Source organism: Mus caroli, unplaced genomic scaffold (genome assembly GCF_978045245.1).
Source record: "Mus caroli unplaced genomic scaffold, Mus_caroli_1 scaffold_6, whole genome shotgun sequence".
NCBI classification, from domain to species: domain Eukaryota; kingdom Metazoa; phylum Chordata; class Mammalia; order Rodentia; family Muridae; genus Mus; species Mus caroli.
In genome coordinates this window covers 20,806,608-20,833,781 of record NW_028227261.1, presented here as the reverse complement: position 1 = coordinate 20,833,781, position 27,174 = coordinate 20,806,608, and the positions used below count along the sequence as shown (strand labels likewise).

The 27,174-nt window shown below is 56.1% G+C and overlaps 1 protein-coding gene across 1 annotated transcript; it reads right to left on the bottom strand.

The window, feature by feature from the left end:
* On the bottom strand, positions 1–27,174 carry Epha8 (EPH receptor A8). Its single transcript, XM_021159448.3, has 17 exons — positions 27,009–27,174; positions 22,084–22,148; positions 16,088–16,751; positions 10,592–10,747; positions 8,905–9,240; positions 6,717–6,841; positions 6,446–6,608; positions 5,459–5,552; positions 4,948–5,015; positions 4,049–4,213; positions 3,699–3,884; positions 3,384–3,445; positions 2,687–2,896; positions 2,305–2,454; positions 2,029–2,219; positions 1,714–1,887; positions 1–1,580 (listed from the first exon to the last, which is right to left on the bottom strand). Exons 1-17 carry the CDS (start codon positions 27,097–27,099, stop codon positions 1,466–1,468), a joined length of 3,015 nt encoding a protein of 1,004 aa, XP_021015107.1. The 5' UTR covers positions 27,100–27,174; the 3' UTR covers positions 1–1,465.

Below are 27,174 nucleotides of genomic sequence, written 5' to 3'. Positions count from 1 at the left end.
ACAAGGTGTCCCCACCCATCGTGTCCTGACCATGTTTCCCACTTCCATAGGAAGGAAGGGCAGCTCGGCTACATAGTACTATAATATATAGAAGCGCAGGAGCTGGCCGCGCACGGCACCTGGGTGGGGCTGAAGCCCCCGAATTATTGCAGAAGGGAAGGGGCTCAGTGCTGGTGTCTCGCGGGGTGCTGTGCTGGCTGTGGGCAGGGATGGGCAGGGAAGGGGGCCGCCCTATCCTCTGGGCCGGGGGGCTCCTTGGGCCCTGCCTCCCCCAGGATGGGGCTCTCTCACCCGGGGAGTTTTGCATGTGCTTTGAAGACCATTTTTGCATTGTCAGAAGTGAGGAGAAAAAAATATTCTGACATGGTAGAAAAAAAGATATTTACATACCCTGGTGGGCCGTAAGGGGGTTATCAGCCTGTGGCGGTGAGCTTCCCAGGCCCCTCCCATCCTAGCTGTCTGAGGAGAGGGGGTTGGAAAGAACAGACCATGGCTGGGGGTATGAGGGCCCCAACGCTGAAATTTGGCTGTCATGTGACCTCAGGCAAGGCATCCTCGTCTCTGGGCATTACCTATCTGGTATAGGAAGGGGTGGGTTTGGGGCTTGAGAGTCTGCCCCATGCTCCTGTTCCCAGCATGGGCAGGGGTGGCAGGGATGAGTAGTGGGACGTTGGGCAGAGGCATCACAGCCATGATAGCGGATGGCCAGGCAGTCACGCCCCACCGAGGGCATCTCATGCTCTGCTGTGATCCTCTACGGAAGGTGGCCAGAGGGACTGGCCAGGAACCCTGTTTTCCTGTTAGTAGCAGGAGGAGCCAGGCAGAGGCTGCAGGTGGCCCCGCCCTCCAAAGTAGGAAGGAGTCCCGGACCTGAGGTATTGCCATGGTGGGTTCACCCAGGCTGGACAGTGGGCCTGGTGCTGGTGTGATTCGGAAGCAGCCTGGGCTCCAGCCTGCAGGCACTGTCTGATCCCCACAGCTCAGATACCCTGCTCACACTCTGTCACGCCTCCTCATTCATGACGCGTTATCTGCGGTCACACATGTGTGGCTCCTGCCCTTAGCAGATAAGCACACACATGGTGACCTGCACACGTCTGTGCTGGGGCCTGACGGGGAACAGAGACATGATTACACATTGTTTCCATCAGCTGCCAGGACCTTGTGGAGCACCCCCATACCTACCATCAACCCTACGCATGCACGCATGCACCCACAGCTAGGTGAGTGATGTCACCATCGGCTTCTGGTGTTGGAGGCCCCAGGCTCTAGAGGACACAAGGTCCTGTGCCTGCCTCCAGAGGGCAGGTGTCCTCTCTACCTGGAGCACCAAGGTCCTTGTCCCAGGTGCCTGACCCCTGTCACTCTAGGTCCTGTGGTATTGCTCTGGGGGCTACCCTGACTGGTGTGGGGGGGGGCGTGGAGCCCCTGACAGCTGGTATAACCAGTGCCAAGTGGCCATGGGTCAGAGGTGCCGGCGGGGTCCCTGGGTATTGCTCAGCTGGGCCCTCATGGTCTGGATGCTTCCAAGGATCTTCTTCTGGTGACCCATGAGAGTGATGCCGAGGGCGCGCACATCCCTGTGAAGGAACGGAAGCTTGCTGGTCTGGCTTTAGGAGTCTGGGAGCTGGGAAGACAGCCTACTCTGCCCACCCCTGATCTACTGTGGGAATGCCCCTGGCCCCGCACCCTCTTTCCTTCCCTGTCACTCACTGGGCGTTCATACGAAGCACCATGCCGAGGGAGGAGTACCCGCCAGCCGCGAAGTGGTCCCGGTAGCGCCCCATTCGGATGGAGTCCAGCCAATCCCCCACTGTGAGATCCCCGTTCCCACTTCCGCCTGCTCGGAGGTCAAAGCAGCTCCTGGCGAAGGCAGGGGGTGGGCACCTGGGAGCAGAGAGTTCAGTAAGCAGCCTGTTGGGGCTCTGCCTTTGCTAAGGATGTAGGTACTGGCCACTCTTCGCCCCCCCCCAAGCCCAGCCCTTCATTGGAAAAGGGGGCAATGAGGCCCGCACAGGGTTCTGGTACCTGCTGACTGTGGCTGTGGCCCTGAGGCTCTCGGGACTGTGGACCAGGGCATCCAGAACGCTCACGACATGAGCGAAGCGAGGCCGCTGGGCACGGTCCTTGTGCCAGCAGTCCAGCATGAGCTGGTGCAGGGCACGTGGGCAACCCATGGGTGCTGGCAGCCTATAACCCTCCTCCACAGAGCTGATGACCTTGGTGAGGACACAGTGCTGGACTCAGGCTGTGTCCCCTGAGGAGGACCCACAGCTGCACCCCAACCCTGGGCCCCAGACTCACATCCTGGTTGGTCATGTTCCAGTAGGGCCGTTCACCATAGGCCAGAACCTCCCACATGACCACACCAAAGCTCCACACATCACTGGCTGAGGAGAACGTGCGGAAAGCAATGGCCTCCGGTGCTGTCCATCGAATAGGGATCTTCCCTCCCTGGGGTGGAGAAGAAAAGGTTGAGGGGCTAGCTAGCTGGCCTTGTCCCATAGGCCCAGCCCACCACCCAAGAGCACGCGTTCTAGAGTACCCCACTCCCGAGCCACTAGGAAAAAAAAAGCCAGACAAGCGTGAAGCACACTCTGTGTTCCATAGAACACCTTAGAACATGGCTGGCTGCCCACCGAGCCTCGCCCATACCCCTGCTCACGGGAGGATGTTGGCGACGCACCGCAGTGGTGTAGGCAGCTTCGGGGTCATCCTCCAGAGCCCTTGAGAGCCCAAAGTCTGACACTTTGCACACCAGACGGCCATCTACCAGGACATTGCGGGCAGCCAGGTCACGGTGAATGTAGCCCAGGTCTGAGAGGTAGCGCATGCCAGCGCCCACCCCTCTGAGCATGCCCACTAGCTGCACGATGGTGAACTGCCCATCGTGGGTCTGCAAGGGGACACAGAGTGGTATGTGGACTTTGGGGACAGTGCCTGGCCCAGGGCTATCTCCCACAATGCCCTAGAGATCAGAGGTGAATGCAGTGGGCAAAGTGAAGTGTCTGGCTGCTTACATGGGCTCCTGGAAGTGTCTCCTCTCAGGGACTGGAGGCCCAGAAAGGTTAAGTTCCAGGTCTGACAGCCCTCAGTGAATACCCAGAAGTGAGGGCTGGATATGTTACCACTTGCTCCCAGATGGTAGTATAGGTGGCATGGGACACCTTAGTATGGAGTGGGGCAGTAGGGGGCCTTGCAACTCTAGGACCTTCATGGTTGAGGGCCAGAAAGCAATTTGATCAACTGGTCCTCATACCCACCTCTTCCCCATGTACGTGAGATGCTAGCTCTAGTGAGGTGAGAGGTGAACTCTCAACAGACAGACTGGACTCCCGTGTGTGCACCCCACCTGTGTGGCTGGTAGTGATGGACAGACGTACCCTGAGGAAGGCATCCAGAGAGCCATTTTCCATGTACTCAGTCACAATCATTGCCAGGCGACCTGGGCAGGGCAGGGGAAATGAAGGTCTGCTGTGGGGGTGCCCAGGGCGGCTGTCTAGGGTACACAAGAACATATGCCCACCCAGCAGTCAGGCCAGTTTTTAGGGTCCTACTGGGATCCTGAGCCCTGAGCACTCCAGGATCATCTAGGGACCTGAGACATAGTGAGGGTCAGGATGTCCCAAGGGATAGACCTGATCCCTATCTGGATAGGTGTGTCCCATCAGGGGATGCTGACCTTGGCTGGTACCTACCACGGGTGACCACACCCTCAAGGCGGATGATGTTAGGGTGATCAAATTGGCCCATGATGGCTGCCTCGCTCAAGAAGTCTTGCCGCTGCCTCTCCGTGTAGCCAGCTTTGAGAGCCTTGATGGCCACAGGCACATCCCGCTGTCCTGGCACCTGCAGCCTCCCATAGCATACTTCTCCTGACTCCCCTGTGGGGCCGGGAAAAAAGAAGCAGCACTGGGACCCATCTCCCACGCAGGCCCACTCTCTCCAAGCCTCCACACCAGGTGCTCCAGTATGCTCCCATCTTCCTACCCATCTGGCCAGGGTCCCCTCCCATACAATCCCATCCCTCCCAGCCTCTGGGGCTCACCTGAGCCTATGATCTTCTCAATGTGGATCCTGGATGCCTCGATCTCTCGGGTAAAGCTCCGGCCTGCCCGACCTGGTTCCTCATAGGTGTGGGGCTCTGCAGAGAACTGGGTTTCTGGGAACTTCCCCGGGGGGTGGTTCAAGGGCAAGAAGACAGGTGGGGGTGCTGAGGAGTCAAGGAGAAGGGCCCTCAATCGGGACAGGAGGACATTCCCTCTCCCAATGTCCCCTAGGGGATATAGGGTGTCTCTGTGAATCTCTAGATATGGTGCCAAACAGCAGGGACCCTACGGTGCTTATCCCACAGGCATAAGCAGGAAGCCTATGGCATGCCTCTGGTCCTGTGTTCTTGGTCTCTGTTTAATTCTGACATGTATGTTGTTCTCTGACACATAACACCCCAAGTCTCTGTGATCTTAACATTGCTCTCCGGGTGCTAATGCCATTAAGTAAAGGAGTTCACACACGCCAGCTTTGCCTGAAGGTGGGTCACTAGAAAATGGCTAAAAATCCAGGGCTGCATTGAGCCGAGTGGGAATGAGTATTCTGGCTGAGTCAATGGGCACAGTGATGGAGAAGGAGCTTCCCCCCCCCCCATGTTTCCCCTGCTTCCTGGAGTCTCTACAGGATCCTGGAAAACTCACTGTAGCAGGGGCTATTGTTCAAAACAGCCCAGACACTCACCAGAGGCATCACACATGAACTACGCATGAGTAGACATGGCTGTACCTTTCCCTGCCCCAAGAGCCTTTGGCGTCCCTTGGGGGCTGTCAGCTGGCAAGTGGGGGCGGTCCCTGTAATGGCTAACCTTAGTCTCTGGGCCCTGCCTGGTCTTTCCTACAGACACTTGGACAAGCCAGCCCCGCCCTGGGTCCTGCTGAGGTCAGGCTGCACACTCACCCTGCCCATTCTGGTAATGCATCTTCTCTTCATCGGAGTCCTGGAACGCCTTGCTGTAGCCACAGTGCCTGCATGGGGGTGGGGGGTGAGGCGGTCATCACCCCGCTGGGACCAGGCCACCCTAGACCCAATCAGAATGTGAGTCAGGGTGCCCTTCTCCCAACAGTTTGGCTCTTGTCCCTCAGAAAGTCTGAAGAGGAGGGGCCTTGGTTTTAGACTCATAGTCTTCAGTTTTAGACTTAAAATCCACAAAATGTCCCAGTGCAACTGACCGTTACATAGGCTGTGCTTGCGGAGGCATGGTTTCCAGGCTTCTGGGCCACCCTGGCAGGTCCCTTCCCATTCCTGGCCTCAGTGTGGGGCAGTGGCTGGTGTGGTTGGGGTGGGGAGGTCTGGGCGAGGCTGGGTTGTGGCTGGGTGGGGCCAGGTTGTGGCTGGGCATGGCTGGATTGTGGCTGAGGAGAGCACTGGTGCCTGGGTGGTGGCGGGGGTGGGGCAGAGGAGCACCTACCTCTTCTTGCAGATGAGAAGCAGGAGGAGCACCACCAGGCCCGTGATGAGTGTCAGGCAGATCCAGACGATGGTCCGAGTGTCGTAGCGGGGCCCTGTAGGAAGGGAGGCCTTTGCAGCCGCCAGCCGGCTCTGATCCCACCCCACCCTGCACTGCACTAGGCTTCCCTTAGAGTCCCTGCAGCTGGGCTGCCTGGCTTCCCACTGTGGAAGCTGCTGGTTTCCAGGGACCGAGGGACCATGCAAGCTGAGCCTGCTGATGACAATCACTTGCCCCCTTTTGACCCAAACAAAGAAGAGCTGAAAACCACCCATGCTGTCTGTCAATCTCGCAGCACCAGGAGTGTGTTGAGAGATGTGAGTGCTGGCCTCAGGGGACCCTCTTCTCAGCCCTCTAAGGCAGGGCCTGGCACTATGTGCAGCTTACTGGAGTCTCTTACTTACTGGTGGCCACAGGATAAATGGAATGGGATGGTCAGGATTGCTACCCTCAGTCTCAAGGTGACTATAAATACTTAGGACACACAGGTGGCAAAGGAATGCCAGGTGGGCCCTTAACCTGCCCTGCAATGTGGGAAGCTGGCTGACTGGAGCCAGAGGAAGGCAAAAAGATCAGCCTTTAACTGCTAGGTTTCTGATTTTTAGCTTCTCAGGGTTTCTGATGCAGGGCTCCGACCCTGGCACTAGTGTTTCCAACAAGGCCCCTAGTGTTATGAATGCTATGGATCACGGAGGCTGTGGAGAGCATGCACTTCTAAGAGATGTCCCTGGGACACCCCTAAGATCACCTGGCAAAGGCCTCACTCAGGCTCAGGAGGGGCTCACAGGTGACCGGACTGAGCATCACTTCCTGCCTGCAAGCAGCCCTACTGCATGGGGTGCTGAAGTCAGGGGTCTCGAGGGCTCAGCCAGGTATGGCTTCTCCCTGCTTGCCCACCTCCTGGTCTCACCAGTGGGGCTTCTAGCCCTCCCCCATCCTCACACTCACTGGGTTTCCCGGTCTCCACTTCCATGGCCTGGCTGAAGCGGCCACAGCCTGCTGAGGTGCGGGCTCGGACCTGGAACACGTAGCGAGTGCCTGGTTTGAGGCCTGACACGGTGGCGCGGGTGGTGACAGCCTTGAGGGTAGAGTAGCTTTGCATCTCCTTATCCTGGCCGAAGAAGGCGGAGGCAGTGAGGCCACAGGGCCTCAGGCCCTCCTCACTGCCCACGGCTCCCTGGTGGCTCCTCACCCACCCACCTCCGGAACTTTCGCAAACCTTCTCGTAGTACTTGATCTCGTACTCCAGAATGATGCCGTTGGGCTGCTCGGGTTCCTGCCACAGGAGTGACACGCTGGTCTGCCCAGCCCGCTCCTGCCGGATCACCACCACCTGGGACGGGGCTGGGGTGGCAGCTACCCATCAGGCCCAGCATGGGCCAAGCCCAGGCCTCTGCCCAGTCTTTCCCAGACTCAGCTCGTCGACCCTCCTGCTTCTACACCAAGACAGTCTGCAGCCCCATACCCTGGAGAGGCACTGGCTGCCTCCTGGGTCATTCCTCGGGGCCAGTTTCAGCTCTAGTTACACCCAGGATCTCCACCCTAAGTAGAGGTCTGGATGCAGCTGGGCCTCAGCTATGCTTGAGGAAGGACTGGCTGGGGCAGCTCTGGACAGCGAGGGGCAGGAGGTGAGCAGGCCTGTGTATGTTCAGGGATTCTTTGGTCACAGGAAGTGCCCTGCCCCCAACCCTTGGCTTTATCTGCAGATACTCGGTGCTCTCTCCCAAGTATGCTTGAAGGTCACTTAGAGCTATACCCAAGGCCAAACAGTGAAGTAAGCTGGGGATGATGGCTCCCACCTGCAATCCCAATACTTGGGGTGGAGGCAAGACAAACAACATGAATCCAAGGCCAGCCTGGACTGCAGAGCAAGGCCCTAACAGGTCAGTTCTTCCTGTGTCTCAGAGCCCTGTTGTTCTAGCATGCCTGGATACTCACTGAAGGCAGGGACTACATGCAGTGGTGCCTAATACATGCTGCTGCTACTAGAGACTCTGACATGAAGAGTCAAGGAGCTCCTATAGGGGTGGCTGGAAAGACCCAAAACTGGGGAGTCGGGTGTGGGAGCTTGCAACTGTGTGGTGGCTTTCTCTCGCACTAGTTAGGACCTGCTAAATCACTTACGGCCAGCTGTCTTTGCAGGCCACTCTAAAGAGACCAGGGCTGGCAGGCAGATGGGCAGGGGAACAGAATGGGGAGAGGCACCCGCTGCATGAGGCCATGGTGCCAAGGTGGGGACGAGACTGGCAGGTGTGGTTGAGATAGCTGTAAGGAGAGCCTTGTGAGAGGGAAGGTCTGTGGACAGGGACAGCGCTGAGACCTGGGGTGGGTGGCATGCAGTGGGGTAGTGGTGTGTCTCTCTCTAATGTGAGCGCTGCCTATATGCTTCCGAGTTCTCTGCTCTTCCCCCACCCTGGGCCAGCCAGCAGCCATCTGCCCTCATGCTCCTGCAGACAGGTGGCAGGGCAGGACTGTGGACCCAGGCACAGGCCGGTTGCTCTTGAATATTGCTGGACAGGAGGATGGAAAGATATGGTAAAGGGTGTGTGTCGTGGATAGATGTCACTGGGCCATTGGAAGAATGAGGCTGCTCACTGGGGTCCTGACCTCTACTTCCTATGTGGTGACAGGGAGTTTCTGAGCCATGCCTATATATGCTAGGGAGAAAACGGTAGGGGAGGAGCTGAGGGTTCTGGGACTGTCCCAGGGTGACTAGTCATAGAAAGCTGCTCCTGGCTGCTCTTTAGGACCAGGCTACCACTCGACAGGAAGGGCCCCTCAGAATTTGGAAAGAAAGAACTTTCATGAGCTGAACACAGTCTGACTGACCAGAAATACGTGAATGGCCATAGTCCCAATATGGCCAAACCCACCTAGCTCTGGACATAGACACTGAAGTGATGACAACTAGGGCTTAGCTGTAGGGTGTTTGCCTGGCATGCATGAAGCAGTGGGTTTGATACTTAGCCCTGCATAGACTGGGAGTGGTAGTGTACACCTGTCATCTCAGCATTGGGAGGCTAAGGCAGAAGGACTGCTGTGTGCCAGGGCGGCTTGGACTTAAGGTTAGACTCTGGTGTCAGCTGCTGGACTGAGTGATCTCCCCTCTCTCTAAGCCTCCACAGTATGGAAGGCAGGCAGTGTTACTTCCATTGCACAAGAGAAAAAGCAGAGCTATAGGCAGGGAAAGTTCTAGAATCCAGGCTTATGACCCACAACTGATGACTGCCTCTGAGTTCTCTGGGGTACTCCCAGTCTCAGGCTGAGTTCTGCTTTCCTATAGGCAAAAAAATTTAAAAATCTCCTGCTCAGGTCCTGGTGGGAAGCAAGAGCCAAAAGAAACAATGGCTGGGGCCGGGGGTGGGGGGTGGGGTGGTGAATAGGGTCCCGGGGGCTGCTCCGCCTACCTGCCTGGTTCGTGGTGATGTTGACCACAGCGGCGCTGCGGGGCTCAGGGCTCAGGTTGGAGACACCGTTGACCGCCTCGATCCAGAAGGAGTAGTTCATGTGGGCTAGCAGGTTGGCCACCAGCAGGCTGGCCTGTGCCAGGCTTGTCTGCTGTGGGACAAAGCGAGTTCCACTCCCACAAGCCTCACAGTGGCTCAGGGCCCAGGGGCAGCGGCGGCACACTGCATTGTAGGTGATGTCGCTGCGACCACCTGGGTCCAGAGGAGGGGCCCACTCCAGGGTCACGGACGTTCCATTTACGCTGGAGATCAGGTTCACTGGCGCTGAGGGTGGCCCTGAAGGCAGACAGCAAAAGTTAGGGTGGAGCTGGCCCAGGATCCCCATTGTATCTGGGGGCCTCTTAACTAAGAAACTACATCTCTTCTGTTCTCCAGAAGTCTCGGGGCAAAGGGTCTGAGGCAAGAGTCTGAGTTTCCATGCAATAATGTATGTTCTTACAATTCCCACCTACAGTCAGAGGAATGCTGGACAGTCCTGGGTGCCCACAGGACCCACGTTATATGTAAACTGCCTGGTCATGTCCACCCACTTCCATCCCTGCCTTCTTTTGCTAATAAAAATGTCATTGGCCATTATCTGTGGCATGAGAAGCCTGCTGTGTAGCCACCAGGCTGTGGGATACCACACACGCCTGCCTATATGGGCCCAGGCCGGCCAGCACAGACTCTGGAGAGGGGGGCTGGTGGCTCCTTGGTTGGACTGATTGTGGGGCTGTGTAGAAGTATCATGGGGGTTGAGTCATGGTGGATAAACTGGAAGGGCAGGGGGTTAGGCAGAGCACCCCAGGGCTCAGAATTCCAGGCTGGGGATCTTGGCCTTGAGAGACTCAAAGCACACATGTTCTCAGAACCACTTCTGAAAGGTTCTCAGGACTCTTGAACTATGCAAAGACTTTCCAAGTCAAAGGTCCCAGACACCAAAAGCCCCAACTTACGGGCTTAGGATGGCAGGCAACTTTGGGCCCTGTATTGTGGTCTTGGAGAGAAGCCAGAATCTAGCCAGATGTGGGCACATACCTGGGACTAAGAGCTGGGTTCACCTCAAGAGGAGGCATTCTTTCTGTCCCAGCAGGTCCCACATCAGGACAAAGCTCAACTCTGGGCAAGAACCTAAAGGAGGGATGGCTGGCACCTGTGTGCATGGCACTTACGGGGAGTGGGGGGGTGGGTTAAGCGATTTCAAGGACTGACATTCCTGTGCAGGGAACTTGGGGCTGGGTGACCATGAGAAGAGCAAGAGAGGAGAGATCTAGGCAGCAGCTTCAGGGCGAAACTATTCAGGCCTCTGTAGCAGGCAGTGACAGTAGGGGCCTGTGTCAAGGCCCTGGCCAGGAGAGGTTGAGGCAACAGCAGTGCCAGGAGTTTCCTACGTTCCCCAGAGTTCCCTCATGCACACAGAACCACGCCCTCATCAGACACAAGACACACCTGAAAGACTGAAGGAAGGATGGAAGGAGCCTCTTGGCCCTGAAGAGATGGCCAGGCACCTCGACAAGATTCCAGGATTGTCAAGCTTCCTATCACAGACACCTTCCCCCTACATACCAACCCATCTTTACTTCATAGACCTCTGGCTCCAGAATGAACCCTGGGGGTTCTACCAGGAGAGGTTCCAGGCAGTACTTACGGGTGCAGGCTGCCGATGGTGGGTCCAAGGCCGCTCGGTAGTAGCTGAGGTCACAACGGCAGGTCTGGGCCGCAGGGGTGGCAGAGTGGCTGTGGGGTGGGCATCGGGCGCACAGCTGGTCCCCGGGGGCTGACTTGTAGAAGCCCAGCTCACAGGCTGTGGAGGAGAAGGCAGCTACAGGCAAGCTGGGTGCCCCCCCTGAGCTTGTGTGTGTGTGTCCCCATCCGTCTGTCCGTCTGTACTGGAGGATGGAGCTTCTACTCTGTAGATCCTGATGCTATCCTCACCATCAGATGGGGTGGAGTCAGAGTGTAGACAAGGCGTTTGATTTCCACAGGGTTGCATGGAACTGAGCTAGGACCTTGAGTTCCAAACCCAAAGTGGTCACCCCAAAGCCGCACATCACCCACTCTCCTCTGCCTCAGATTCTGACAGGGACCAAGCAGCTGCCATTCACAGGAAGCATGGCTAAAGCCATGGCTGTGTGACTTGGGCAAGTTAAGAAAAGACCCATGCACGACCTGGTGCCAAGGCCAGACAAACAGGGACCCTCTCCCATTAAAGCCAGCTCCCCAGCCTCACCACAAACTCAAAAGTAGCAAAGCTATGGCTGGGGTCTGATGTTTCATGTTCCCCAGTTAACCTGACACTAGGACCCACCACCCTGTCACCTCTGACAGCTGCTTGTCTCCTGCTCCACCTCATCTGAGTGACCTTGGTAGCCTCCAACAGGATCTCCTGCCCACCTACCTCCTCAGTCAGTTGATAGCTAGACCACTTAGCAGCAGGACCCAGGACCAGGCAGGCCCTTTTCAGAGCCAGGGGACATTCATGAATTGAACTGCCCAGTCCGCCTTGCACCATGTTAGGGAAGGAGATGCCGGCAAACACGATCAAATTATACTCAGGAGGGCAAAAGGGTCCTGGAGAGCAGTGGCAGAAGCCCCCTCCCCAAGGATGGAGGGTGGATATCTGAAGGGTAAGATCAAGTCGGATAGGCTCAGGAATCCCTGCTGACCCTCTACCTCAGCCTCCCATCCTCAGGCCAGACTGGGCTCCGGCTGTTCTCACACGCTACAGGCCCCAGGGCCTTTACACATGCTGGGGTTTCTTCTCAGGGTGTCTTTTCTTGCCTATCCATGTGATGAATTCCTCTTTCTGGATCTCTTTCAACTGGTCCTGTGAGACAGCATTGCTGGCCCTCTCTATGTAACACATGGAAATGACTATGCCTGTCCCTGTATCTTCCATCCCCTAGTGGTCTCTCCAGGACTGGGAGGTCCTCATGGGAGACCCTTGGGAGGTAAGGACTAGTCTGTTCTGTTGTGACCGCTCAAGAGGGTCAGGAGGACCCAGTGCCACCCAGGCAGGCTGCTTCCAGCTCTGTCATGGTGGAACTCCTCAGTCACAGGGACAGCCGCAGACTCACTGGATTCTCTCCACGCTAAATCCTATTCTGGAAAAGCCAGTCCCCCAGAGAAGTTTTATTTAAGAATGTCATTTCAGAGCACAGCGCCTATGGATGCCAATCGGATCTCTTTATTATTCGAGCTAAAGCCAAGCAAATTTCTAAAATTCTTCAGTCTGGTGAGAAAGTGAGGCAGGGGAAAGGACAAACCTCAAGTGGCTTCAGGGGCACGGGACTGCAGCATTGGAAAGGGGCTTAGCAGCTGATAGGTGAGCAAATAAAATGCCTGTGCTTTGAAGCACCTGCCCCGTTCTAAGGGACCCCAAGGAGGTTCAGACTTGATTTCATTTGGGATCAGGGCACGGAGGTCGGTCTTGGGATGCAGGTGGGACAAAGGCTCCTGAGGCAGGGGGCTATCCAGGTAGCACTGTCAGCAGGGTACTTGGCCTCTCTCTGCTGGACCTGCGGCTGTGCTGAGTAACAGTGCCCTCACTGTGGTGGGTAGACCCCTGTGGTGGGCTGGCACCTCTTTATCCATCCCCTACTCCCCTGCCCCTCCACTACAAACTAGATCAGAGGAGCTGGCTCTGACCAGGGAACCTTTGAAGCAACAAGGGACAGACAAGAAATTCTGTTGGACATCTTGATATGGTAGGGCATGAAGGGCATGTCACAATGTGACAGCCACCTCTAAAGTCCTTGGCTGTCAACGGCTCATACCAAGGAAGGGTGGGCCTGGAGATTGACTGGCATAACCCCTTACTTGGGCTTAGTAACTCAGGGTACATCATTGGGTCCTAGTTTCTTCATCTGTAAAATGGGGACAGCAATAGGGCCAGTTTGGGTCACCGGGGGTCCCTGAAGCATCAGGATCTGGCAGCACCTGGCACTGGCTGCTGTAACTAGATGCAATCGGCGGTGGTACAATGTTTCACTTGTGTGTGAGCGTCTGTCTGTGTGGGGAGTAGAACCCGAGGCCATGCACAGGCACGGCAAGCGCTCTGTCACTGCATTGTACCCCAGCTCACAGGACCTTTTGGCAGAAGAGGGAACACCCTCAGAGAGCTGCAGCCTTTACCCCTAGACTCTCAGCCCAGGGGTGATGCAGAGCCAGTCGGGGACCTTCCAGCTGGACCCCTATCCAGCTCTCCTCTAGGCGTAGAGCTTAGAGGGGGCTGTGTCTTCCTGTCGCTCCCAGTTCCCTCTTGCTCCGCTAATACCCAATATGGCTATCACGTGTCAAGGCCAGATTAATCCACGCCTTGAAAATAAAATCATCTTTAATAAGAATACTAATCACCGGGCCTCAGGGAGCCCTGGATCCTGGAGGCTGGGCTACGAATTAGTGGCTGGGACAGATGGAAGCACTCCGGGCTGCAGTCTGGTCCTGCCCCGTGACCCAGGGGGCTTCCGGAGTGGTCCAGGCCCAGAGCTGCAGGCTGTGGGCCAGGAGAGGCCGCTGCCCCACCGAGGGCACCTTGCCCGGGCTGCCTGTCAGGCCGGCAGCTGCCTGCAGCTTCAGCCACCTCTCTGCTCCCCCTGCACGAAGCCCGAGATTTGACAAATAAGGTGCCCGCCCGTGGTCGACCAAAGGAAATTAATTCTAAATCAGATTTTAAACACAGGCAGGAAGGCAAAAGCGCTCGTCGTCCCCGCTCCCCTCCGAACGAGCCTCTGATATTTATAGAAAGATGATTAGGGCCCCCGAGGGCGATTTACATTCGCATCCAGGTGACGGGAAGGACAGCAACCAGGACTGAAGGGTTTCAGACTCTCCCTGCCGTTCAAGGAATGGGGATGATGCTCCAAGGCCCCTCTGCTCCCTGGAGGAGTTGGGGGAGGGGAAGTGTGCAGGCAAGGCACTACAGAGGTCACTGAGTACTTCCTGCTCCGGATGCCCGAGATCGGAGGTCTGCCTACCTACCAATCCTTCCTGTGTGTCCCTGGGCCAGTAAGTTTACCTCTCTGGGCCTCTTTCTTTCCGTGGTAAACTGGACCAACTTTGTATGGCTCTGGTATTTCCCCATGAGTTTCTGAAGCCGGAAAGAAATCTCACCTTGTCACCTGAGGAGCCAAGTGGCATGGCAGAGTTTACAGTCTCCAGACAGAGACCCAGGCAAGGCTGCTGCTGGCCCGGCTCCCTCTGTGAAGGTCTCAATGTGGAACCCACATGGTTCCTTCCAGATTCAGTGACACAGAAACAGATGCCACCAGCAGGGCCGGGGAATGTCCCTCTACGTGGGACTCAAACCCACAGCCCATCCCCATCTCTCTGCCTGCAGAGCACTGTGAATTGATATTTTTTATAAAACCTGTAATTATCTTGCAACTAGCATAATTATGTTGCATTATGATTTAAATGTAAAACTCAAAACACACTGCGGTTCCCTAACCCTGCCCCGTGTGTCTTTGTTATTTTTTATTAATGGGCTGGCAGCAGCAGGCAGTAAGCTTGGCCTTGGCCTCTCCCAGTCTCTGAGGAATTCTCACTAAGAGCCCTGCCCCGTTCGCTCCCCACCTCTGCCAAACAAGGGAACTTCGTAGTCTTTCCCGCAGGCTGGCTTGTCTCCGTGCACGTGGGACTTACTGGCTTATTTGTAGAGTTGGTGGCATCTCAAGCTTGGGGTTGAGGCGGTGCTAGGCAGGTGGCACCGGTCAGCCTGCCTTGGTCATCATGTCATGGCTGTACCTATCACCAGTAGCCTGAAGGTGACAGGAGGGTTCTGAGGGTGGAGGGGGAGTCCCCGGCCTGGGGGGATGGGTAGCCTGGAATCAGATCCACTCTGATACTCATGGCAGAGAGCCTCAGGTTGTCCCATCTGCAAAGTGGGAGTGTGGCCTCCCACACTTAGAAGGGTCTCATAAGGATGGAGACTTCCCAAAGGCGGGATCCTCCTGCCCTGACTTCTGTGTCCTGAGCACACAGAGGACCAATGGAAGAACATTGGAGCTAATGTGTTAGGGGTATTTATTAAAGTCCCCCAATATGGCAAACATTGGAAAAACTATCACAGAGCTAATGTGTTCTCCGGGTCTACAGGAGGTGTCTGAGGACAGGCTCGAGTCTCCATGATTCCTACACAGGAAGGGCCCTCCCTGGAGCCTCTGCAGCCAGAACCAAAGTTCTCCATACCCAGGCTTACCTGTGCTCTAATGGCAGAGGGGCCATGTGTCCAGCCCCGAGGGGATCCAAGAAGGGAACAGGGAAACCAGGCTGAGCCTCGCACCAGCTGGCGTCCCAGCTGGCGCCCATGGAGCACCCCTAGGCACTTGTTCTCAGCAAGGCAGGCTGCAGGGCCCCACCTAGGTCCACAGACCACACGTGTGCACATGCACACACACATACATGCGCATACACATATGTTCACACGCACACACACAAACACACACACACACACACACACACACACGCACGCACGCAACACAATGCCTGGGCATCCCTTGGCAATTATGCCTAGCCTTGGTACACTCAGGTACTCCGCTGGCCCCAGCAGGACTTTGCAAGCTCCCCCAAACACAGGCAGCCAAAAGCCAGGGTCTTGGACCATATGACAAGTCAGACCAAGCCTGTTTTCTTTGGATGGTCCTGCTGGATTGTCCCCTCCCTGTGTGCCTTTAACACTAACTCTACTTCTCTCTACTCCCCACACTGGAAGAATGGAGATTTTCAGCTTAGAGGCCAGAGCCAGAGCTCAGATCCTAGCTTTCTACTCCCCGGCTGTGTGACCTTGGGCAAGCTGCTTCTCCTCTGCATATCTTCAAAACCAGGACAGCGACAGCCCCTGCTGCATTTGGTGGTGACAGGGACTGAGTGAGTTAATACTTTACTCAATGAAGTATATTCTTTTCTGAAGGCCCTAGAACCACAGGCAGTGTCATTTCCAAACCTAGGGACATACTCGATCACACAGGCCCCTTTGACAACATCATGGGACGGGCCACCTGGCTGTTACCCGGCCCCCAGATGCCCTGTGCATCTGCTGACAGGGAGCCAGATGGTGGAAGACCGACATCTTGCACACCAGCAGCCCCGCCCATAAGGAGCCACAAGCAGCCCAGCCAGCCAGCCAGCTTCGAGTTTCACTCACCCATGCAGGCATCCCGCCGCTCCTCATAGCCAGCACTGCACACGCACTTGCCGATGGGCACCAGCCATTCGCCCTCAGCACTGCAGTACATCTTGGGTGTGTCGCGCTCTTCCGAGTGCCGCACACATTGGCCTCGAACCTCAACCAGCGAGGACGAGTCGGCCCCGGTAACCGCCTCCGAGAAGGCCGCCAGGTTGCGTACCATGGCAGGGCACTTCTTGTAGTAGATTCGGAGTGATAGGATGGCGAGGCAGGCACCTATGTCCTGGAAGGCCAGGTAGAAGCCGCGCTTGCTGAGCGGGCCCACGCCACGCACCTCTGTGTTCAGCTTGAGCCTCCGCACACCCAGGTCTGCACCGGTGAAGCTCTCATCTGCCGCGATGGTGTCAATCTTGAGGAACTGGCTCTCTTGTGTGCTGGCCCCCAGGTCGCGGTCAGACTCCAGGTAGTGAAGGTTGAAGGTCTCCTTGCAGGTACCTAACACCCCTGGGATGCTATTGCAGTCACGCAGGGTGAATTTGATCTCGGCGTAAACACGCCTGGCGCCGTCTCGGGGCACCCAGTTCGTGCGCAGCCAGTTGTTCTGGTTGGGGCTCATGACGTTGCACACTTGGTACGTGTGGATGGGCCGGAAGGACTCATCCACCTCGTTGATAGAGTCCCACTGCGGCAAAGAGAACACAGTCTGCTAACACAGCAGCCACGCCTGGCTTTCCCCTGCCAGCCCCCTGCGTAGACACCAGGAGAAACACAGGAGAGGGACGTCCCTCTGGGAAGGCGGTCACCACTGCCCCAAGGCCGGGCACCTGCAGATGAATCCTTAGGTTGTGCTCACGAAAGTATTACTGACTGACTTCCGTGTGAAGTGCAGCACATGTGTGGCAGAGCCAGACGTATGCCACCACAGGGTAAGACTGGCCTGAGCCAAGGCCCAGGAAGAATCAGGTCTGTCTGCCGCCCAGGCTCTGACTGCTATTTCTGAACGGCTTTTCCCACCATTCCCAGGGTGAGGGGGTCTTGCTTGCAGAAGCAAGTGAGTGCAGTTTCCCACTGAAAGGGACCCCTCCAGTGTAAGAAGTGGTGGTCCCGGCTTGTACCCCACCTCAAATCTCTCTCCAGCTCCCCCATCTTGGTGGCTGTTTGCTGAATGACTAGCTGATCAACTGGTCAGACGACCCTGTTGTTTTCCCAGTCCATTGTTTGTTTGGGGTAAGAATCTCTTGTAGCTCAGGCTGGCCTCAAACTCACTATGTAGTCAAAACCAACCTTGAACTTTGTTTCTCCCATGCTGGGGATGGAACTCAGGGCTTTGTGTGTGCTTCTGAGGTATTATACCGAATGGTCTTGGCTACCGAGGGTCCCCGGGGGCTAGCCTGGGCTCCCCTCAAGTCAGACCAAGGCTGTGGGTAAGTTAAGCGTTACTGTTTCCATCTGGACCTACCTGAGTGAGGGAAACAGAGATAAACCGAACACCCCACAGAGCTAAATGAAAGGCAGCCTGGAAGTAGGGGAAATCTGCCAACCATATATCAGACGAGACGTTAATATCCATAACAAATAAAGAAATGCATCTCAACAACCGAAAACTAACAGTCCAATTAAAAGAAAGGAGCAAAGGACTTGAAAAGCCATTTTTCTGAAGAAGATACACAGATGGGCAAACAGCACAAGAAAAGACACTCCACATCGCTAACCACTGGGGAAATACAAATCAAACCCACAGCCAGAGCCCACTACACAGCCGTTAGATATTTAAGCAGAAGAGAGGTGATGGCGAGGGATGAAGGAGCCCGGTACATCGCTGGGGGGATGCGAACCGTGCAGCCACTGTGACCAACAGCGTAGTGAGGCTCTCAAACAACTGACTGACGTGAGGCAGCAGTTCTAAGAGTGTATCGTCTCAATGAGATGCCTGCGTACCCAGGCACATGACAAGAACGGGCAGCCCACATGCTGCTGAGTGTGGTAGGTACTTGCCCAGCACCCGGCATCCCCTGGTCTGATCCTCACCATGGAAAACACACAAAAACCTCAAGTAGATGAGAAAAAAAAAAAAACCCACCTGCCTACCAATAGATAACTAGACAAGAGAAAACAGCACGTACAGACAGTGGAATAATATTCAGCCTTAAAAAGGAATGGGAGTCTGATATCGCGCTGGGACATAGGTAAGTACGTATGTGCACATGCACACATATGCATGCGTGTGTGTGTGTGTGTGTGTGTGTGTGTGTGTGTGTGCTTGTGATGGTGTGCTCACCCACATGTATGGAGGCAGATCTGAATACGCTGAGCGCCCCCTGCTTTCATCCTCTATCACACACCTTTAAGACAGGGTCTCTCACTGAAATTGGACCTCACTGTTTCGAGCTGGTTGCCAACAGGTTATACTTCCATCCTGCCCGCTCTGTCACCTCCACCACAGTGCTAGAGTGTCCGGTGCACACTTAACCATGCTAGGTTTTTTTCTGTATGTGCTGGGGAATTCTAACTCGGGTCTTCGAGCTTACGCAGTAAGTACTCATACACACTGAGCCGCCTCCCCAGCCCCACGGGTGAGTACCAACGGCATGCCTAACCAAAGACGCCACAGAGAGACGGACCAAAGCTGCCCCAGCTCATCCCACCCGATGGCATCAGGCCGGTTAGGTCAGTCTGATTCACAGAGATGAGAAACAGTGATGGTTTCTAGGGGCTGTGTATGTGTGTGTGTGTGTGTGGGGGGGGATGTATTACTGTCCGTGGGTACAGCACTCCGGCTTGCAAAGATAAAGGCTGTTCTGGAGAAGGGGGGGCTGGAAGGTGGTGACGTTATGTCACATAGCAACGGAAACGTGTTGTACACCTTTGAACTGTGTGGCAAGAGTGGTTATGGTGGGAGATTTTGTGTGTGTGTTACCGTAATAAGAAAGAAGAGGGCGTGTGTAGCTCAGTGGTGGAGTGCTTGCTCTGCATGTTGGAGGGTCTGGGTTCAATCCTTAAGCCTAGTACCATGGCCACCGCCACACCCTGCCCACAAGTGGGTTCCTGACACCCCCCCCCCCAGCAAAGCAGTGACAGCTCAAGGGACCTGGGATCCAGATGTGTGTGTGTGTGTGTGTGTGAGAGAGAGAGAGAGAGAGAGAGAGAGAGAGAGAGAGAGAGAGACAGAGACAGAGACAGAGACAGAGACAGAGAGTCAGAGAGACAGAGAGACAGAAACAGAGAGAGAGAGAGACAGACACAGAGAGAGAGAGAAAGAGAGAAAGAGAGGGAGAGAGGGAGAGAGAGACATCAGCACCCGAACCCTCATAATGTGGCACTTGCCAGCAACACCCTGGATGAAGCAAGGATTCTATGTGGGTGCAGAGAGTTTTGTAAAAGCCCTGGCTACCTCAGCCACACCGCTACCCAGCTCCAGCTAGGGGCAGGCACAGGGCTGAGTCCAGGGGACCTCAAGGTATTTCTGGGGCTGAGGACAGATAGCCATGTCCAAATCTGTGGCTTACTCTCTGCTCTATAGGAACTAAGGATCTCCTCACTTCAGTACTGCAGGGGGAGGGGGCTTGAAGACCCCTCCTCCTGAGACTCCTATGTGTGGCACAGCAGGGGTCCTGAGTGTCCCAACCCCTTTCCTGCCAGCCACAAGCCTCTCCACCTGGCCTCATTTCGGCCGGCTGTGTGGTCTCCACCCCAGCCTCCCCCAGACAGGCCTATCTCCACTGGTCTGGGAGGATGCCAGGAGAAAATGCCTACAGAGTGCTGAGCTCAGGCCTGGCACAGGAAGGCACTCAGAGAGCAGGGCACAAGTGTGCTGCTCACCCGCCAGCTCACCCCTGGTCTGCTGCATGCCTGCAGGACCATCGGATGGAGGCTCTCACCCACAGGGCTCCTGGGAGTTTGGCCTCACTTGTAAGAGCTTATGCTTGCTGCCCCACGCCCCACTCTGCAGCCCCAGCCCCAGGCAGTCATGTCACATCTGGGGCTAAAGTTATTGTCACAATTAATGGAACACCAAAGAGCCTGCCAGATGCTCCCTGTCTGTTTCCTGCCAGGGGCCCAGATAAATTAACCAGTCTGATCAGAACCCGCTCCAGCTGTCCCCAACGGTGCCAATGGCCTGGCCCCATTCGGCCAGCCCCAGAGTGAGGCCGGATGCCTGTAGTGTCTGGGTCCCTGGAAGTAAATGCAAAGACAAAGCCAGCCCGCTCTCCACTCAGGGCTAGTCCCACCCAAGCTGCCTGTGCAGCTGACCCCTCATGCTGTCCCCTGCCTTGTTCTCTTCCTAGAACAGGACAGGGCAAAGCAGCTGTGCAGCTCTGGGTTTGGGCTGTTCCTTCTCTGAGCCACGGGTGCTGCATCTATGAATGCTTGCTCCTTCTAGCTACAGTGAGGGTCAAGGGGGAGACAGACAGTAATATGCCCCCTCCCCTAGGGCAGTCTACACTCTAGCTCTTCAGTGCCAGGCAAGATACGGGTCACCCCAGTGGGTGCAGAAGGAAGATGCAGCCTGGGGTTCAGCTTCTGGCTTCTCGTTGGCCAAAGGCCCTTTCTATGCCTCGCCCTATCTAACTGCACAGAGCACGATCTACGATCGCCTCGTTATAAATGAGGAGGTGAATGGCCTGAGCCATTCCACTGGTCAGAGAAGGCAAAGCTCTTCCATCATGAAGCCAGGCACCCCTGCCTCCAGCTGTGTCCTGCCTAAGCCAGATGGCCCCTCTCATGCTACGCACAGCCCAGAGGGGCATGGAGCAAGCTACAGAGTGAGAGAGCTGGACGGAGCCTCATGAGCCAGCTCTAAAGGCAGAAGGATCAACCTTGCTGGGCAAGAGGATCAACAGCAGGCCCCTGGACAGGAGCATGCACACTCCCTCCAACCCCCTGCTCTACCTGCTCAGTTCAAGATCTGGACCCATGTAGTACATTTATTCCTCTCTAGGAACCCCCCAGCTCCTGATGAGAGCATCCTTCACTCACCCTCACCCCTTACAGGGGGGTCAGACAAGCCCTCAGCACCTGAGGTGCATATGGGTTGTGCCACATGGGCTCCAGTCCTATAGAGATCTGGGTTCGAGTCTTGCTTGCCACCAGAGAGCACTGAGCCTCAGTAGTCTCACCTGTGGAATGGGCCTACCATCCTGCAAGGACTTGCTCCCAAGGCCATGTGAACACGAGATTTTATCATTATTTTCTAAATCTCGGAAGAAGTAAGAAGAGGCTACGCACACCATGAACAGCAGAGCCTTCTGTCACCAGGTATGATCTTCCCCAAACCAAATCCAGGTTCTTATTGATCTAAGGGCCAAGTCCCTGGTTCTGAGTCAAGCCAGGCCCACCCCAGGCCCTTCCCAAGGACAGCCATGCTTAGCTTCATTTCTCGGGTAGCTGGCCTCCGCTCACAGAAGTGGCCATGCAGGCTACAGCTCTGGGCCTGGAGAATCATGGCACTCAGGCTCGGCCCCGCCAGTTCCCACAATGCTGTGGTGCTGAGGAGCTGATGGCTGTGTCTCAGCCCAGTGCTGCCTGTGATGAGACCCCAGAGAGGCAGAGCGGAGATTCATCCTGATCCCTAAGATGAAAACCTCCCCCGAGGTTTAAAAAAAAAAAAAGGAGTCCCTTCCCAGGCCTGAACTGGTACCACTGTCATCACTGGGATGAGCTAGGCCCTGTTCCCAGGGCTATGGAAGCCTGGCTGGACCTTGTTGTCCATGTCTCTGTTGCCATGGTTCTAGCTACCCTGGGCCTGGCCTTAACAAGCCGTGAATACGCAGGCCCAGGGCACAGCTATGAAGATCCTCAAACCAAGGATCAGACAGAATCAGGGGCCTGTGTCAGTGAGTGTGATCCCAAGGGTCCCAGTGAGCTAAACTGTCAAGAACTATCCACCCCCTCTCCTACTTCTGTCCCTTGAATGAATAAATGAATGAATGAATTTACTTCTCGGAGCCTTTGCTTCCTTTTGATCAGTGTGATGCTAAGATTCGCAACTTCAACCACACGACTCCATCACTCACCCCATGAGCAGGATATGTGAGCCAGCCCCAGTCTCCGTGGATGGTTGATGTATCCAACAAATTCACTGTAAAACACAAGACAAGAGGGCATTAGGCCCCTGGGACCCTTTCCCAGCCAGAGCCAGCTGCATTGGTCACTCTTAGCTGTCCCAGGAGCTCACAGTTCCCAGCCCAGGATGCCTGTCTTTGCTAGCCTATCTGGTTTGAAGTCTAAGCCCCACCTCTTTCTTGATAGTGCCCATCAACCCTCAGCCAACATCCGGGTCACCATGCCACTACTAAAGCACATACTGCCCAGGTTCTGGGATGCTGGACCAGCTGGACGTACAGAGCTGGGTCTGGGTGCTCCTGCAGGCGTAGGCTGGCATCCTGGTTCTGCCTCTTCACCTCTCTAAGCCCCAGCTTCCTCCTCTGTGGAATGGGGGTAGTAGTGTTCACCCCTAGTGCCCTTTGAGAAGATGCTAGCATTTACATATACACCAGTAAGTCCCACCATTTACCTGAGGACAGGCATGGCTTTAAGGACCTCAGTGTCCCCAGGATGGAGCCTGGCACCTGCTAGACCACTGAGAACAGTGATGGGAGGGCTGTGGATGGGTGAGATCGAGCTGCTTCCTGACACCACCTACTGTGTGCTGAACTCTGCCAGGGGAGCCTCAGATGCCACCTTGCCTGTGATAGCGTTTCATGACAGTCCAGAGGAGTGTGCAGTATTCCATGTTAGGGATGAAAGATGTGTCTCAGAGAGGTTCCAGAACCTGCCCCGAAGCCCAGGGGTGGCTAGCAAGGCCAGCACAGAGAGAACTACCACTCAGCAGAGAGGCAGGTTCTCTGGGCGGTGTCTGGGTAGAGGGAAGGAGTTCTGACTCAAATGCCAGCCTGTTCAAAGTAAGGCCCTGTGCCCACCCGGGGCAACCTGCAAAACCACAAGGTAAAGCGCCCGCCTTTGCAGGGTGGTCAGGTATTCCTGGGCCCTTGTCACATCACAGGCAGCTCCCACTTCTTTGAATCTCAATTTCTCCATCTCTAAAATGTGTCAGTAAGACCTGGGGGTTCAGACACAGGCAAGGAAGCCATCTGTAAAGCACTGGGACAGTGTCTGGACCAAAGCCAGTCCCTGCTGCCACATCCTACAGCCCTATGCCTCCTCTCTCTGTCCGCCTCAGAGAGCAGAATTCCAGTCCCAACTATCTGTACCTGCTGTGTGTCCCAAGGTAAGTTCCTTCCTGTCTCTGGACCCTGCTTTTTTTTATTGCTATGATTACAGCTGTGCCCGACTATCTGTACCTGCTGTGTGTCCCAAGGTAAGTTCCTTCCTGTCTCTGGACCCTGCTTTTTTTTATTGCTATGATTACGGCTGTGCCCGAGGCCTTTAGTACAGAGTTCCATAGCCTTCCATGTTCTTTGTTGGTTTGCTTTTGTATTGTTCTTCCATGGGTCTCCTTCCCCAGCCGACCCCAACCAACCACCACAGGCTTCCATCTTCCAAGGTGGGATATGACCCGGACAGGTTACAGAAGGGCAAAGCAGGGCCTCTTGGAACTTTCCCTCAGGGAGGTGGGGTACCCTGCCTGCAGTTTGCATAGCTCCCATTTGGCCCTCAAAGGTAGAGACAAGTGTCACCTGGGTCTGTGGAGTGACGATGCTCACACAGGCTTACTTTCTTCTTCCTTCCACCCTCCCACTCCGATGTCAGGAGCCCAACTGAACCAGGAAGGTGCCTCTGCACTCCTCCCTGGGTCCTTAGGGACCGGGTGGGATCAGAACCAGAACCAATGTCCACGGAGGAATGTCCCCTCTCCCGAGCCAGCCCTACGCCAGGGGCACAGGCAGAGAGAAGGCTTCCCATCTCCCTCCCTCCTTTGCTCTCAGGCAATAGAGAGAAAAGTGGGTCAGGCAAGCTCTTTCCTCCTGCCGGCTGGGGGGAGGGAAGGGGGCTGTATTGCAGCTCCCCCCAAGACCAGTGGGGCCCCATTAGGAAAGAGGGCGGGGAAAGGGCAGCCAGGGGTATCTCCACACCAGCCAGTATCCCCATGTGGGTCTCAGGCCTGAGGTTGCCTTCTCCAGGCACTGTACAGCCTAGTTCAGGCCTGACCCTACATTGGAGGACCCTGAACAAACATCCGTTGCCACAGAGGCTCCCCCGGACACCCTGAACTCAGAGCCACCTTCTGGGACCATCTGTCCCCAGGAAGTCCCAGCACACCATCCAGTCTTCAGGTAACCCACAGATCAGTCAAAAGTCAATTCTATTGGATTCACAACAGGCTACAGGAGTCAGGCTGTTAGCTCTGACTCCTTCTACACCCTACTCTGTCCCCCTCCACCCCCCCATCCCCCAGTCCGTCCTTTCCCTCTGGAACGTTGCCAGCTTCTATACCTCCCATCGCCATCCACGGGGGGTATGGAGGAGAGTGAGGTGAATCTCAAGGGACAGCTCATGCCAACATAGGAGACTTGATGGGGACTTGGTGGAATCCCAGCCTTGGGGCCGCCTGGCCTGGTCTGAGGCCCTTTGGAAATCTAGACCTGGTCCTGCAGCTGGCTGACTTCTTCTCCTGCCAGACCATGAGGCTGATTCCCCCATCTGGACTCATCCCCTATTTAGAAAACGGGAGACCTGGACTCCAAGGCTTCTTGCTGAACCCCTCAGGCCTCAGTTTTCCTCTGGAAATGCCCACAGGGGTCCTCCTGGGTCTCCCAGAGCAGGTAATTCTGAGGGCCACACAGGCCGTCAGGTGCTGACCAGCACAGAGAATTCCTCGGCGGCTCCCGCCTGACCACGGAAGGCAGGCATTATACGATCCGTTTTCTCTCCAGTACTGTCACCTTCCCCCATTCCATTTCGCTGAGACTAATACTTAAATTGATTCACATTCCCCGAGGACACAGTGCGTGATGGGGAGGCCAGAGAATCGGGGTGGCCCAGGGACATCATGCAGGACACACAGACTGCCTCAGAGACCACCCTGAAGTGGAGGGAGATTCACCCTTAAGGACCTGACGCCTGGTGTGGCTCAAGGAATCTGTAGGCACACGACTGCCCAATAGTCACGGGCAGACAGCCAGGCTGGGTGCTGTTGCCTGTGTTGGGCCCCAACTAGGAAGACGGCCTCTTCCCTGACCCCCAGGGGTCTTCCCAGCAGGTTCTGGCTCCTGTACCATACAAGAGTCATGTCATAAAGGATTGCTGGGTGTTCCACATACACACTAGGCCCAGGTCTCCACCATCTGGCCATCGGTGGTGTGTGGGTCACCCCAGCTTATCTGGGCACTCTGCAAGCTCACCCTTGGTCTCACCCCCGACTGCAGGCAGGTCTCTCCCCCTTTTTCTCCAGCTGGGGCTTCTCTGTTACACACATTCCCCTGTAATATCTGTCTGCAGCATGGGAGCCTGGGAAACGTCACTACCGTGGGGGCTCTGGGTCTCACAGTCTAGGACTCTGGAAGGTGCTGGCTTCTCCACTGAACAGTTGAGGCAAGGGCATGAGGTGCAGAGTTGACTCCTCAAGGCTTGCTGAAGACCTCCTTAAACATTACTGGGCTAGGAACACCCTCTCCACCCCAACCCTAGACCACCGCAATCCACCCCACGTCACTTGGCCTGGCTCGAGGAAAGCTGTTCTGTCAGACCCTGTTCTTCTGGCCCTGACTCTTCCCTGTTCAGAATACCTCCCCCAATCATAAGTAGATAGGCAGCCATCTCTGCCTGCCCACCTGTCCCTTAGCCACCCTGAAACATCCCCCTCCCTCCCTGGTTTTGCTTTCCCTGGAGACAGTACTTTACCTATGTCAGAGTACATGTGTTTCACCAGACCTGCATGCAAATCTGAGGGTCTGTTTCTGTTTGTGCTGCGGTATCTACATGCATACGTGGGTGACACGTATGTGTGTGTGTGTGTGTGTGTGTGTGCAATGGCTGCCCTGCTGTGTGCATGATGGGGTTTGGGGGGGTGCCGTCCACACATGAGGTTCTGCTAGCCAGGGTCTATGTGGATGAACCTGTGGGCTGAGTGGGCCCCCTGAGCTGAATGTTGGGCCAGGAGCTCTCTGAGCAAATAGTTCAGCTTGCTTGGGACTGGAGGACACGGTAAATCCTAAATCCAGCCTGCCTCGTGAGACCAGCTTTAGCTCTAAACAGTGGTCTTGCACAGCATGCTAAGGAGAGTCTCTACAGGAGCCAGGGTGTGTGGGGCAGAACCCCTTGGTTGATTGCAATGTCCAGTGGGACCTAAGAAAAGGTGTAGGTGGGCAGCCCTGGAGCCAGTCTCAGCTCTGGGCTTCCTTCTTTCACCAGAAGTCATTTCCCAGAGTCTTTTGGTCCTGAGGACTCGGTGCCCCTCCCACCTTGCTGGGGCCCCGGGTGAAGGGACCACCTGGCTTTGATTCAGACAAGACCCCGTTCTCTGAGCCACTGTGCCTGTCTCTCCCAGTCCATTGCTCTCTGCACCTCCTGCCACTGGTGCCACTGCCTGGGTGTATGTGTCCCTATTCCCTGGCCAGCCTATGCCCCCACCCCACTCTCAAGACACCCATCATCCCGGTGTTTCTAAACCCCTGTTCTCTGTCTGGCCCCAGCCAGTTCGTGGCCTTGTGCTCAAAGCCATCTTCAGCCCCCTTTCCTTCAGTCCTCTGTACCTTGTCCCCGATTTTTGGATTCTTGTCTCCCTGTCTGTCCAGTGCCTTCAGCCCGTTCGGTCCTCGGTTCCCATCCCTTGCCTTCTTTCCGAACCCTCTCTCCTCCATACCTCTCTGTCTTCTGTCCGGTCCTGTCCCCTTGTCCCCAGCCTCCGATTCTCAGTCCCCAGGGCATCCTCCCTCCGCCCCTGCCCGTGCCATCCTGCGCCCAGGCCGGCTGGGGTCGAGGCGGGGAAGTTGCGCCCCGGGCAGCACCGCCCCCGCCCCCGCCCCGCCGCGCCGCTCACCTTCGCCGCGCCCCGCGGACACGCAGGTGGCCGCCGCCGCGGCCGTGACGACCCAGAGAGCGGGGGACAGGCGGGCCCGGGCGGGGGCCATGGCCGGGCGGCGCCGCGCTCCTCGGGCTCGGCCCGGCGGCCGCGCGTGGCGCGCTCCTGCCTCTCCCGCACCCCG